The following is a 14,035-nucleotide window of genomic DNA, read 5'->3' on the forward strand; positions in this document are numbered from 1 at the left end:
GGTCAGCTTATTTTAGTGGAATAGATATGTCTTCTAAATAAGATTTTTTCTAGAGTTAATTTAATTTTTTATACATTAAGTAAGATGTTAAAAAAAGAAAAATATTAGTGCTCTAGTAGTAAAATTCCAAAGAGAAATATAAATCAAGAAAAGTGGCCTTTTTATTATTTGTTTTGTCCCTCATAATAAATGTAATTACTTTACCTGAATTATATTTGTTTACAGTGTAATGTGTTTTAAGTAAAAATCGTATTTTAGTTTTAAAAAAAGCTTTCTGTATTGGAAAGAAGCATCCTACTTTGTCGTCCTAGTTGCATCTTAGCTTTGTTATTTATTGATAAGTAGACATTTAAAACCAGTCATCCTTTATATCAGAGGCAAAGCAAATGTTCATTTCTTATGTTGCCTTTTTTATAGAAACTGCCCTTGGTGCACTAGCAAGAGTCCTGCGAGAAGACTGGAAGCAAAGCGTTGAGTTAGCTACAAACATAATTTACATCTTTTTTTGCTTTTCCAGGTAAGGGTAAAAATTACAAAATAAAAGCAGTCTATTGCGAACTGTCAGTCTGTGGATCATTGGTTCAGTCTTTCTGTGTGTTTGCATGTGCTCTGCCTCTGAACTTGTTTTTGTCTGATTCCCATTCTCTGTCCTGCTTCAGCTATTCTTTCATTCTATCTCCAGTCACCCCTCATATGTACACATGCACAATGGGTTAGTATAGTGGCTTAGCATTTAAGAATATGGGCTGTAGAAGTAGACTGTCTTGATTTGAATTCAAGCCCTGCTGTTTATTAACTGTGTGATCTTGGGTTACTTAATGTCTATGTGCCTCATTTCCTTGTGTAAAATTTGGATAGTTTTAGAGTAAATAAGAATTAAAATACCTGGAATAAAGCCTATCCCAGAGTAAATGTTAATTGTTATTGTACATATTTTTGTGTGTACACTTGTGTATGCCAATACAAGTATATACACATTTTACTTTTAATTTTATTTTTTCTGTTTGTTTGGTTTGTTTGCTAGGGAAAGGATCCCACTATATAGTCTAGGCTGGCCTTGAACTCATGGCAGTCTCCCTGCTTTAGCCTCCTGGGTGCTGGGATTACAGGTCAATTTTATTTTTTAATTTTATTCTGTATATTTAAGAACTATAGTGCAATAATTCCTCAATACATATATGCAATGTGTAATGATCAATTGGAGTAATTAGCATTTCTTATGCATTAAACATTTATTATTTCTTTGTGTTGAGAACCTTTGAATTCCTCTCCTAGTTTTTTATGAAATATATTCTAGAATATGATATATAATAAACCATAGCCCTCGTGTTGTGCTGAAGAACGTTAGAAATTATTATTTATATGTACATGTATTTTGACACTTGTTATTCAGCCTTTTACTGACTCTGTCTGTTTGCCTCTCAAGCCCTCCTAGCCTCTAGTGACCACCTTTTTACTCTTTACTTCCATGAAATCAACCTTTTTTGGCTTCTACCTTTAAGCAAGGACATGTTTCTCTATGCCTAGCTTTTTTAACTAATGTTCCACCCATGATCCCACAAATGATAGGAAAAATTATTTTTATATGGATAAATAATATTTTATTTATAGTCATACAATATACTATGTAAGTAGAATATTCTGTTTACTTAAGTAGAATATTTTGTTCTATTTAAGAAAGATGTTCATTGAGGCACCTTGAAAATTTGCTAGCTAATTCCTAGAGATGTATTTCTCTATAGTTTCTAACAATATGCTGGCATTTGCAAATAAATATCCGCATGACTTAATTGTCTAGGAAACACAAAACCTGATTATTTTACTGTTTTATTCTGTTATCAACTTTGTATAATAAATAAAATATAGGTCTAATAATAGTTCCATTATTTTACTGAGTAATAGTTTGAAAATTCTCGGAACATTTTGAATGGTTAATATAGTTGTTAATTTTAAAATGTGTTTCATTTCCAACTTCTTAAAAATAATTGTGTTTACTTATTTATTTTTGGTACTGAGAGTTGAACTTGTAACCTCACACTTGCCAGGCAGGCACTGTGCCGCTGAGCTACACCCTGGCCCAAAATAATTGTATTTAAACTGGTCATGGTGGTACACTCCAGTGATCTCAGGCAACAGGCTAAGGCAGGAGGAATGTGAGTTCAAAGCCAACCTAGGGTACATAATAAGATCTGTCTCAAAAATATATTTAAAGTAATCTTAAGATTTCAAATTTTCTGAGTATAATGTAGATATATGCACTTATTGGAATGGGTATGCCAAATTTATTTCCTATGTTGTTCGTACCAGTATTTGCCAAAATCAATTTCCCCTACCAAAAAAATATATTCCTTTAGTTATTAAAACTTCTTCTTTTAAGCTTTTCTCAGTTTCATGGAGTAATCACCCACTATAAAATTGGAGCTCTGTGTATGAATATCATTGATCACGAGTTAAAAAGACATGAGCTTTGGCAAGAAGAACTTTCTAAGAAGAAGAAGGCTGATATCCTTTTACAGTACCATTTTGACCTGATCTTGCCTCTTATTATAAGTTTTGGATGGATAGGATTTGTTTAAATATTACTAAGTGTACTACCATGCAAGATTATATTGGAAACCATACAAGATTATATTGAAGGTTAAGACGATCATTGACAGTATGAGAATAGAGTTTAACGGTAACTTTTATCTCTCCCTCAACTTTGATTACTCAGTGAAGTTGAAGGAAGATCTGTTGGTTAGTGGAATTATGGCTCACCATGTTTATGCCCTATTTCTCAGGTTATGGTAACTTTGTGGGAAGCTAGTTTAAGGTTCTATTTTTTATTATTTATTTAGTTAAGTATAAAAATACTCTTCTTAGTAAATGCAATTTTACCTCAGTTCACAAACTGAAGTCTTTCCATGATTTCTGGTCGTCACCGCAATTGGATGAGGACTAACCTAGTTTCAGTGGTTAAAATTCAAATGAAATTTATAGGGAAATTTTTTTTGCTTTTCATCCAGTTCAGTTTGCAACCAGAACCATGGAGAAAATTAAGTTTGTGAATTGCGGTACCACTATATTATTTTTGAGAGGCTTATATAATAATGAAATCTGTGAAAGGAACATTAGAAATAAAGTTTAAGCTATCCTTCAGTATAAATCTTCATATTTTGTCTGACAGAGTTACATAATCTGTTCTTTATCAGGCTGTTTATTATAATATTCCTTTGCTTAGTCAACCAGTAACTTTTATTCCTTGTTGTAGTCTTACATACAGAATATAGAACAGAGATATTCTTTCAAACATTACAATTTTCCTAGAATTTTGAAGATATTTATCATATTGCCTATTGTAATTGGCAATTTTTAAGTCAGTTTATTCCTGTCTGTCCTAATATGACATATTTTACAGGTCAACAAGCCATGATAATAAAATTTCTTTGAACTCAGTGCTTACTGATGTCTTTTGAAAAATGAAAACATTATTCCTGTTGGGCACAGTATCATACATTTCTAAACACTGCTTTGTTTTTTAAAAAAAAGTGGGCGTTATTCTTTGGAATATTTTTCTCTTGGCATCCCTTATCTGAAGAGGGTGATAAAAAGCTTTAGATTTAATCTCCGTCCTTTAAATATTCTTGGCATCTCTAAAGTGGAACCTAGTGTCTTCAGTAGCTACATCACTCCCTATAAGGCAATACTTTTTGCATGGACCCACTTGATAATCCAAAGTTTAAATGAAATGTTTGCATGCAGTTTCTTGGATATTAGAAATTCAAGTATTTGATGAAGTTCAAATATTTCCTTACCCAAGGATTAAGAATCCAAGGAAATTGTTGAATCTTAAGTTTAACATGTCCTTCAGAGCAGAACATTTTATTGACCTCTTGTTAGAGAAAGAAGCTAGATAAAATTGCTTTTGACATTTAGTAGTACTATTCTTCATAATGTTTTCAGTAGGGTTCTTTTTGTTTCAGTTAGAATGTATGGTCCTTAACTGAAGTTTTTACTTGATGAAGACCTTGAAAACCAAACTTTGAAAAAGGAATATGAGAAAACCTTTAAAAAGTACCAAGGGCTTGTGGTAAAACAAGAACAGCTTCTGAGAGGTATGAATTCCTAAGCAATGAGAAAAGCAATGAAGTATTTATTGTTTTGTAAGACTAGTAAGCTAATATCAGAATAGTTCTATAAATTTTAATATGTTCAGTCCTTCTATCCTTTTTAATTTTAAAATTTCATTCTACTGTATTTCTCCATTTAGTCCTTACATGTATTTTAATTTGGTGTGTGACCTTTTCAAAAAGAATCTGTATCTCTGAAATTCTACATATTTTATAAGTGAATTATTTTACTGCTTTTGTAGGAAACTAACAGAAGAGTTTTCAAGATAATCTTTTTACTTGTTTCTAAACTTCATTGAGGAACATAAAACTTGACTAGCAAGGTTTTACAGTCACGTGCAGAATTTTTTGGTGGTCAGAGAGAATGATGTGTGTCTTTTAATCTTTGTATCTTCAGTTCCTGGCTTGTTTTTGGATTTGGATTTAGGGTAGCTCATTGATCATTTGATTAATTTTGTACATGAAAATATTTGCTGATCCTGATCCTTTTAGACCTTGTTTTAGCACTTTTAATTACATAATTCTCAAAATATTTCTTGAAGAATATAATTCAGCTATTGTTGAACATAACAGATTTTCAAACTGAGTATTTTTTATTCACATATTTTTGTGGTACATACTGAACATACTCATTATGTAGGTAGTTGATACTTGTACATGATGACACGTACAAATTCTTTTGAATTCCCCACTCCTTCCCCTAGTATTTTAGTCTCCTTCCCAGTTTCAAAAGAGCTATCTTCCTGTGTCTTATTTTATATTTTTTATTTTTCTCTTTGATGTTTTTTATATTGCCAGTTAAGCTAGTGTTGTCTGATTTATTTCACTTAGTGTTGTGTTTTTGAGATGGTCTTGAGGTGCATCCACTTTCCTACAGATGATTCAAGATTATCTTTCTTTGTAGCAGAGTAGTACTCCCATTGTATAAATACCACATTTTCTTTATTTATTTATCTGTTGAGGGACTTCAAAGATTTAGGTATTCCAAGTTATGCTGTAAACATAGGTAAGCATGTATCAATGTAGTTATCATGTTTTTAACATTTCTCAGGAGGATACTTAGAAAGGGAATATATAGATTGAGTAGAATTTCTAGTTTTAGTTTTTTTGAAAACTCTCCATACTGATTTCCACAGTGGTTTTACTAGTTGGCATTCCTACCAACAACACAGAAGAACATCTTTTCCCTGTGACCTGCAGGGTTTGTTGCTGTTTAATTTCTTGATAGCTGTTCTTTTTGGAGTAGCTGTAATCTCGGTGTTTTGCCTTGCTTATTGCCCACTTGTACTTCTCCTTAGAAGTGCCCATTCATTTCACTTCCATTTTTGCGGGGAGGAGGTATCTTTTATTTTGGAGGGTTTACTTATTTTATTTCTTTTTATATTCTAGATAGTAATCCTCCATCCAGTGTGTAGCTGGCAAAATTTTTTCCCTATCTGTAGATGGTCTTTTTCATTCTCTTGCTTGTTTCTTTACTGTGCATAAACATTTTGGCTTGAGATAATCCATGTACTGATACTTGATGCTACTTCTTGTATGATCTTTCTGTTCAGAAAGTCGCTGCCTTTAACGATCTATTTCATTTTCCAGCCAGTTGTTTCTGTTTTAATATTTAGATCTTTGATCCACTATGCTTTTACTTTAGTCTGTGGGGAGAAAGATGGGCCTAAATTGAATGTTTCTTTAGTTGATTTCTTTGTGAAAATGGGAGACTGTGGCCACCCACTGTGATCGTGCTGATGTTGATTTGACCTCTTCTCTCCAACAGGATTTGTTCTGTGAAATTAGGTGCCCCAGTCTTCAGGGCATACACATTTACAGGTGTCATTTCTTCCTGTTAAATTATTTGGTGAGCTAAAATGTAGTGACCTTTGCCTGTTTTGATCAATTTTAGCTTGAAATTTACTTTGTTTGAAAATAAAATTTTTACTCCTGCTTGTTTTGAGGATCATGATACATAGAATATTGTTTTCCATTCTTTGCTTTATTTCTATAATTTTTTTGAATTACATAAGTTTCTTAAAAGCAACATACTGTTGAATTCTTTTTTTTTTTTTTTTTTAATCTGGTCTTGTCAACCCGTGTCTTATAATTAGAGATTAAGGCTATTTACATTGAGAGTTATTACTGAAAAGTATTGACTTGTTCCTGTCATTGCATCCTTTTTCCTTTGTGTCTGACAGCTTTAACATTGCCTCTTCTTTGGATGGATATTAGGGATTTTGACTGATATGTCATGGGGAATTTCTTTTTCATGGTAGTTATTTGGTGTTTCGTGAAGTTCACTTACCAGTATGTTGAGTTCTTTTCTCATACTTAGAAAGTTTTCCTCAAAAAAAAAAAAAGTTTTCTGTATGATTTCTGTAAAGACTTATTTCTAATTTAATGTATGCTATTTTATGATTTCTTTCTAATTCCAGTTAGCCTTAGTTAAGATTCTTATCACTACTAGCTGTTGGGTATCTTTTTTTGTCCCCTTTTTTTTTAAAAAGTCCTCTAAATCATTTATCATGAATTTCCATTTTAGCCTCAATTTCTGAAATGCTATCTTTATATTATTGTCTCTGCTATTTTGAATTCTATAGAATTTGACACTTTTGTGGAATCTGTATCGCTGGTAAATTTATCATTTATATTTTGAACAGAATGGTCGGCTATTCCAATTTTTTATTTCTTTCATATACACAGTACTGAACTTCTTTGTTAGTTCCACTCACTTTTGGATTATGTCCTCTTTTAACTCACTATGTTTCTTTAGTTCCCTTTAATCATTTTGCAGGCTTAGCTGTCTGGCAGCTGTCTGGCATTTACTCTCCTCTCTATTGGTATCCCTGGGAAGTGCTTTGGGACAGTTGGAAATCTTTGGGCCATTTTGTTGCCTTGTTTTTTCACGTTCAATATATATCTTTTGTGCTGAGGGTTGAGGACAAATAGAGTCAATTTTCAAATAAGCCTGGAAGACAATGTATTATTTATGTCAGTATATTATCTAAAATATCGCAAATCTCAAAAATAATTTCCATGTGAGAGTTGTAAAGCTATAGGTTTATAATTTTAATGTGAAATTTAGCTCTTTTTCTAATTAGGTATTTTTTACAAATCAAATGTTTATGAGAAAGCAACTATACTTCCACTTCACAGTAAGAAATGAAAACAAGACAGCTTTACAACAGTATGAAAATATAAAATAGTGATAAATCTCATCATGAAATTTATAAGACCTGTTTACAGAAAACTAGAAAACATTAAAGACAAATTATAATTTTCAAGAAGCATTTTTAAGGTGGAACACTGGAAGATAACAATTTTCTCTGAAAATCCAAAAGATTTGAAATTATTGAAACAATTTTGAAAAGGAAGAAAAAGCTTTAGAAAGCTAACATGACACTATTTCCGGAATTAATATACTTTTATAATATGTAATTTACTCTTTAAGCTTCTCATACTAGGGAGACCATACAATGCTTGGATATAGAAGTCTGGACTTGAGTTGCATCTATTTCCCTATAAAAGTGTCCAGTTTATCCTTTTTAATGGCTGAATAATACTGCACTGTATACAAAAAACACCTTTTTTAACCATTCCTTGGTTGATGAGCATTCAGATTGTTTCCAAGATTTTGCTATTAGAAATTGTGCTGCTGTAAACATAGGTGCACACATGACCTCGTGGTGTGATCTTTTCAATCTTTCTGGGAAAATGCCTAAAAGAGAAATAGCTGGGTCAAATTCCTAGTTTTTGAGAAGTCTCCACACTGATTTGCACAGTGGTTACACCAGTCTGTACTTCTACCAAGAGTGGAGAAGGGTTCCTTTTTTCCTATACCCCCTTGCACATTTGTTGTTAGTTGATTTCTTCATAGTAAACATTCTTTCCAGGATGAAATGGAATCTCATCTTGTTTTAATTTGCATCTCTTTGCTTTGTGTATTTGTTTGCTGTTTGTATTTCTTCATCTGAGAAGTATGTACTTATCTCAGATGCTCATTTTTGGATTGGATCTCCAAATTTGAGAAGTCTGATTTTTGTTGTTGTTGTTGTTCTTTATATGTTCTTAGTAGTAATCTTATGTCTGAGGAACAGCATGCAAAAAAATTTTTCCCAAATTTTATGTTGTCTCTTAACTCTGTTAATGCTTTTTTTGTTGCACAAAAGCTTTTTAATAAGATGAAATCTCAGTTGTTGATTCTTTGTGGTAGTTCCTGTGCCATCAAGATTTTATTCATAAAGTCTTTGCCCACACCAATGTCTTCAAGAGTTTTATCCCTTCTACATTCCAACAGATTTAATGCTTCTGTTTTAATATTTTTATCTTTAATCCGTTTCAAACTTAGTTTAGTGCATGGTGTGTTATGGTTTGTGTCTAGGTGTCCCCCCAAAACCTCATACAGTCATGGAGGCAGCAGAATATAGCATTTGTGATTGGTTCATTGTCTAGTGCTGGGATTGGCAGTGTGAGTGCTACACCCGTCCAGGATGGATAGCTGGCATACCAGTACAATGGAAGGAAGGAGGTGTGCTTTTCCCTCTTTACCCTTTTGCTCTTGTCATTTGTGGCCACCATGAATGTGGCTGCCCCTTAGACATGCCATTTGTTAAAAAGACTATCCTAATACATTTGATACTTTGTCCAAGATAAGATGTCTGAGTATGTCTGGAATTGTTTTTGCGTCTTCTAATCTGTTCCATTGATCCTTGAGGGGTTTTGTTGTTGTTGTAATTTTTATTTTTTATTTTGGTTTTTTGTTTGTTTGCCAGCACCATGCTGTTTTTAGCACAGTAGCATTATAGTATAATTTCAAATCAGAAACTATGATATGATGCCCCTGTCTTGCCTTTGTTATGCAGAAGTGCCTGTGCACTTGTAGAATAGAATGAGCTCTGATTCCAAATGACTTTAAGGATTGCTTTGTATAATCCTATGAAATAAACCAAAAGTTGGACTTTTGGTTGGAATTGCATTAAATCTGTGTAACAGTTTTGAAAATATAGCCATTTTCACTTATAGTGGTTCTTTCTTTCCATTTTCTGATATCCTCTGAAATCCTTTTTCAAAGCATTGTAGTTTTCAAGGTAGAAATAGTTTACATCCTTTGTTAGATTGATTTTAGGTATTTTCGCTTTTTTTGATACTATTGTAAAAGGATTATTTCCTTAATATCTCTGTCAGTGGATTTTTTATTCATGTACTGGAAGGCTATTGATTTTTTAGTGTTGCTTTTGTATCCAGCTATGCTACTAAGTTTGCTTATTAAATCTAGCAGACTTATAATGGAATTTGTTGAGTCTTCTAAATAGAGTATCGTGTCATCTACAAATAACAGCTTAGTTTCTTCCTTTCCTATCATTATTCCTTTTATTTCTTTCTCTTATATAATTGCTCTGGCTGAAGTTTCCAGAGCTAAGTTCAATAAGAGTGGAGACAGTGGACATTCTTGTCTTATTCCCCATTTTACAGTGAAAGCTTTTAATTTTTGTTCATTTAGTATGATATTGGTTGTTAGTTTTTCATAGATGGCTTATATGAGATTTAGATAAAGATAATCCTTGTAATCCCAGCACTTGCAAGGCTGAGGCAGGAAAATTGTTGTGCATTTGAGACAGCCTGGACTACAAAGTGAGCCCAAGACCAGCTTGAACACATAATGAGTCCCTGTCTCAAAAAGTAAAAAAAAAAAAAAAAAAAAAAAAGACAATTTATTCCAATTTTCTGTAGAGTTTTTATCAACAGTAGGTGCTGCATTTGTCACAAGCTTTTTCTGCATCTATTGAGATGATCATATGGTTTTTTATCTTTGGCCTTGTTAATACCATGTACTGCATTTATTGATTTATGTATGTTGAACCATCCCTGTATCTCTGGGATGAATCCAGCCTGGTCATGGTGTATGATCTTCCTAATTGCTGCATTCTATTTGCCAATATCTTATTGAGAATTTTTGGATCTCTATTCATTAGAGAGATTGGCCTATAGTTCTCTTTCTTAGTTGGGTCCTTCTCTGGTTTTAGTATCACAGTAATACTTGCTTCCAGGAATAAATTTGGAAGTATTGCCTCATTTTCAATTTCATTGAAGAGTTTAAAAAGTAGTGGTGTTAGGTCCTCTCTAAATTTCTTATAGAATTCAGCAGTGAATCCATCAGGACCTGGGCTTTTCTTTCTTACAGGTTCTAATTACATCTTTGAATTCATTGATTGATACTGATTTGGTTAGCATTTTTATATCTTCTTGACTTAGCTTTGGTAATTTGTATGTATCTAGGAATCTGTCCATTTCTTCTGCATTTTCCATCCTATTACAATGCAAGTTCTCAAAGTAGGTATGCATCGTCTTCTGGATTTCTGCAGGGTTTGTTGTGAGTTCACCCTTTTCATTCCTAATTATGTAGATTTGAATCTTTCTTTTTTTTTTTTTTGATAACGTTGCCTAAGAGTTTGTCAGTTTTATTTAATCTTTTGAAGATTCAACTCTTTGATTCATTGATTCTTTATACTGTTTTTTTAGTCTCTCTGCTCTGATCTTTATAATTTCTTTCCTTCTGTGAGCTTTAGGCTTGATCTGTTCTTTTTCTACTGGTTCAAGGTTTAACATTGTTTATTTGAGCTTGCTTTGTTTGTTTTCCAATGTCCCTCTTAGGACTGCTTTCATTCTGTCTTGCACTTCTGGTATGTTGTATTGTCATTATCATTTAATTGTAGAATTCTTCTTTTATTTCATTTTATTCCATTGGTTATTTGGGAAGCTGTTATTTAATTTCCTTGTATTTATGAAGTTCTTGTTTCGTTTGTCATTAATTTCCAATTTCATTCCACTGTGTTCTGATAATATGCATGGGATTTCAATTCCTCTGCATTTCCTTTAGCATATTCTATAAGCTAGTATGTGGTGTGTTTTGGAGGATATCCCTTGTGCAGCTGAGAAGAATGTATACTTGTCTATTGGAACACTCTATAGACATCTACTAAATCTATTCAAAAGCTTGGTTCGGTTGTAATATTTCATGATTGAATTTTTGTCCAATTGACCTGTCTTTTTGTGATATGGAGTATTGAGATCCCTCAATACAATTGTGTTAGTGTTTATATGATTTTTTATGTCTATTAATATTTGTTTTATATAATTGGATGTACTGTTATTTGTTACATATATATCTCTTCCTCATGAACTTTTCCCTTTACAATGATGTAGTGACTTCCTTTGTTTGTTTTAGTCCAGCTTTGAAATTCACTTTGTCTGCAAATAGAGTAACTACTTTGCTTTATTCTGGATTTTTGTTTCATGAGGTATTGATTTCCATCCTTTGACTTTTAGTCTGTGAATTTCTTTTTTCATTAAGTGTTGCTTGTGTGCAGTATATTGCTGCATCTTGCTTCTTGATCTATTCTGCCAGGCTATGTCTTTTGATTGGTGAATTGAGACCATTAACATTGATGGTTATAATGATATGTATTAATTTATCCTTGTCATGTTATTTTCCTGTTGTTGACTCTCCTCCTTTTTCCCCCATCTTTTCCTCCTCTAATTGTTTAACTTGCCTGATAGATTCTTTCTATTGGGTTCATGGAGGTTTAGTCCTTGTTATCTTTTTCTACAGGTCCTTTATAACTTTTTGGAGTGCTGGTTTGGTGGTCATAAATTTCCATGGTTGTTCTTTGTCATGGAAGTATCTTACTTCTTTGTCAGTTTTGAAAAATAGTTTCACGGGGTGCATTAATCTGGGTTTGAGGTTGTTTTCTTTTAGAGCTGGAAAAACTTCATTCCAAGCTCTACTTGACTTGAGAATTTGTACTGCCAAATCAGCTGTGATTTTGATTGGTTTTTCTTTATATGTGATTTATTTCTTTACCTTAACAGCTTTTAATATTCTATTCTTACGTTGGATTTCTGGAACCTTGACTATGATCTGCCTTGCTGTAGATGTGTTTCATTTTGTTTTTGATCATGGTGGTTTGGAATTCTGTATGCCTCACTTTATGTGTATGTCATTCTTTTTTCCCTACCAGGAAAGTTTTCTGCCATAACGTTTGTGAATAGATAGATAGATAGGTAGATAGATAATCTCACTTGCGCTATGTCCTGCTTTTTCTTTGAGACCAATTAAACTTACATTATTCTTTGCATTATCTAGCAGCTACTATATTGACTTTTCATGGTCCTTATTAAAAAAAAACTTTGATTGCTCACCACAAACCTATCTTCTATATCTCAGATTCTGTCCTCACATTGGCTCATTCTGCTGCTGATAATTTCAATGGAAGTTTTATTCTCCTGGATAAATGCCTGAATCTGTCTTATGGATTCCATTTTTTTCCTGTGTTGGGCGTTCATGACTTCCATCATTTTCTTAAGCTCCTCTTTTTTTTTTAATCTGTATCTGTTCTAATGTCACTAAGCATGGATTTCATTATGAATACCATCTCTGTATTTATCTTAGAAATTGTCTGACTTGATTTTTTTCTAAAGCCTCATTCCTTTGATTTATTGTTACACTTCAGAAAGGCCAGGTGGATGACTCTTGAACTATTCCACCTTATCAGACCTTGAATTTGTCTTTGGTAACTGAATGTCGGGGTTGTATCTTACTTAAGTATCTTGTCTTTTCTTTTTTGTATTAGTTTAATTCCTAGATTGAAATTGCCTTGTAAATTGCCTATGGTAAGTTGCTTTATTGCTTATATTTTGCCTGTGGTGAGTTGCTTTATTGCTTGTATTTAAAACCCGTAGGAAATGAGTACTTCTTCAGGGTGTTTTCCAGATGTCGCTGATCTTTGGGTTTTTATTCTGTTGCAAGATCTTACTTTTTCAATTTATTAGGAATGAAAAGTTTGTTGCCTGCTTGGCATAGTGCCTGGTTGTTTCATACTGCACCACTGTGACTTCCAAGACCCTAAATCAATCACAATCTTGGAACACCAGGAAGAACAGCTGGTTAGAACAGTTATTCCACCCTGGCTAAAGTATCACCACCAGAAACAACAAGAGCATTAAACACAGCCTAGAAATTGATAAACTGACTAATTGACAAACAAATTAACTACCAGTTTGTCAACCTTTAACCACATGAACCAGATTTCTGGTTATATAACAAAATCTAAAACCAGAAAATTATGTGCAGTATATAAATCCTTAATATGTCGATTTTATCCTCAAGGGTTAAAACTTAAATGGAATTAGGGAAGGAATAGAGAAGTAGAAAAGGAGGAGGATATTATAAGGATGGAGGACTAAAGAGAATCACATAAACTTTGGGAAACTACAGAAAACAGAAAGGGAAGAAGGAATAAAGAATTAAGAGGAAGAACAGAACAATAACCACAAAAAAGCTAGAAACTACATTCACACTCATATAAAAAATGACACAATGAAAGAGAAAAAAAAAGTCCACTTCCAGTTTGTCACTGGAAGGCAAAATGTAGGCAGAGTCCAGATCTGAGTTGATTTATCCCAGCAAATCAGCAGTATAAAACTGGCAGAGCACTGCATAATCTCAGTGAGTCTACACTTTCACTTCTCTTGGAGTTCAGGCTGTATTCTGGCCATGGGGGCCAAGTCGAGACCTATTCAGTCTGGAGCAGGTGGTGCCCTTTCTGCAGGCTTGAACTCAGCTGGGAGCCACCACGTGGACCTAGCAGTTGTTTGGAGTTCTAGCTCAGTTGGTCCCTCTCCAAATTGGCTCCAAATGGCTCTCGGCCATGTGCTCTCTCCTGAGGACAAGCGAGCCCTCCGTATTCACACACAGCCAGTATAGTCCTCCCTATTCACTGTTTCCCTCCACCGCTGTAGCTCTCTGCCGAGTCCTTCTGTGCCTCCAGCAATATCCTATCCTGGTTTTTAAAACTTCAGTTGTTTCATATTTTGGACTCAAGCCTTTATTAAATACATGAACTGCCAAGATTCTTTCTCAATTGTTGCTTATCATTTAACTC

The 14,035-nt window shown here is 33.3% G+C and overlaps 1 protein-coding gene across 4 annotated transcripts in view; it reads left to right on the top strand.

Moving 5' to 3' along the window:
* Kifap3 (kinesin associated protein 3) overlaps window positions 1-14,035 on the top strand; it is a 173,758-nt gene that overhangs the window by 46,341 nt on the left and 113,382 nt on the right. For all 4 annotated transcript variants that reach the window (XM_063253658.1, XM_063253661.1, XM_063253660.1 and 1 more), the window contains 3 exons: window positions 418-517; window positions 2,378-2,502; window positions 3,996-4,094. In XM_063253658.1, the coding sequence (XP_063109728.1) occupies window positions 418-517; window positions 2,378-2,502; window positions 3,996-4,094 (324 nt within the window). The remainder of the gene's footprint in view (window positions 1-417; window positions 518-2,377; window positions 2,503-3,995; window positions 4,095-14,035) is intronic.

The sequence above is a fragment of the Cavia porcellus genome, unplaced genomic scaffold (genome assembly GCF_034190915.1).
Source record: "Cavia porcellus strain 051 isolate PalLab524CR breed Dunkin Hartley unplaced genomic scaffold, mCavPor4.1 scaffold_7, whole genome shotgun sequence".
Lineage (NCBI taxonomy): Eukaryota > Metazoa > Chordata > Mammalia > Rodentia > Caviidae > Cavia > Cavia porcellus.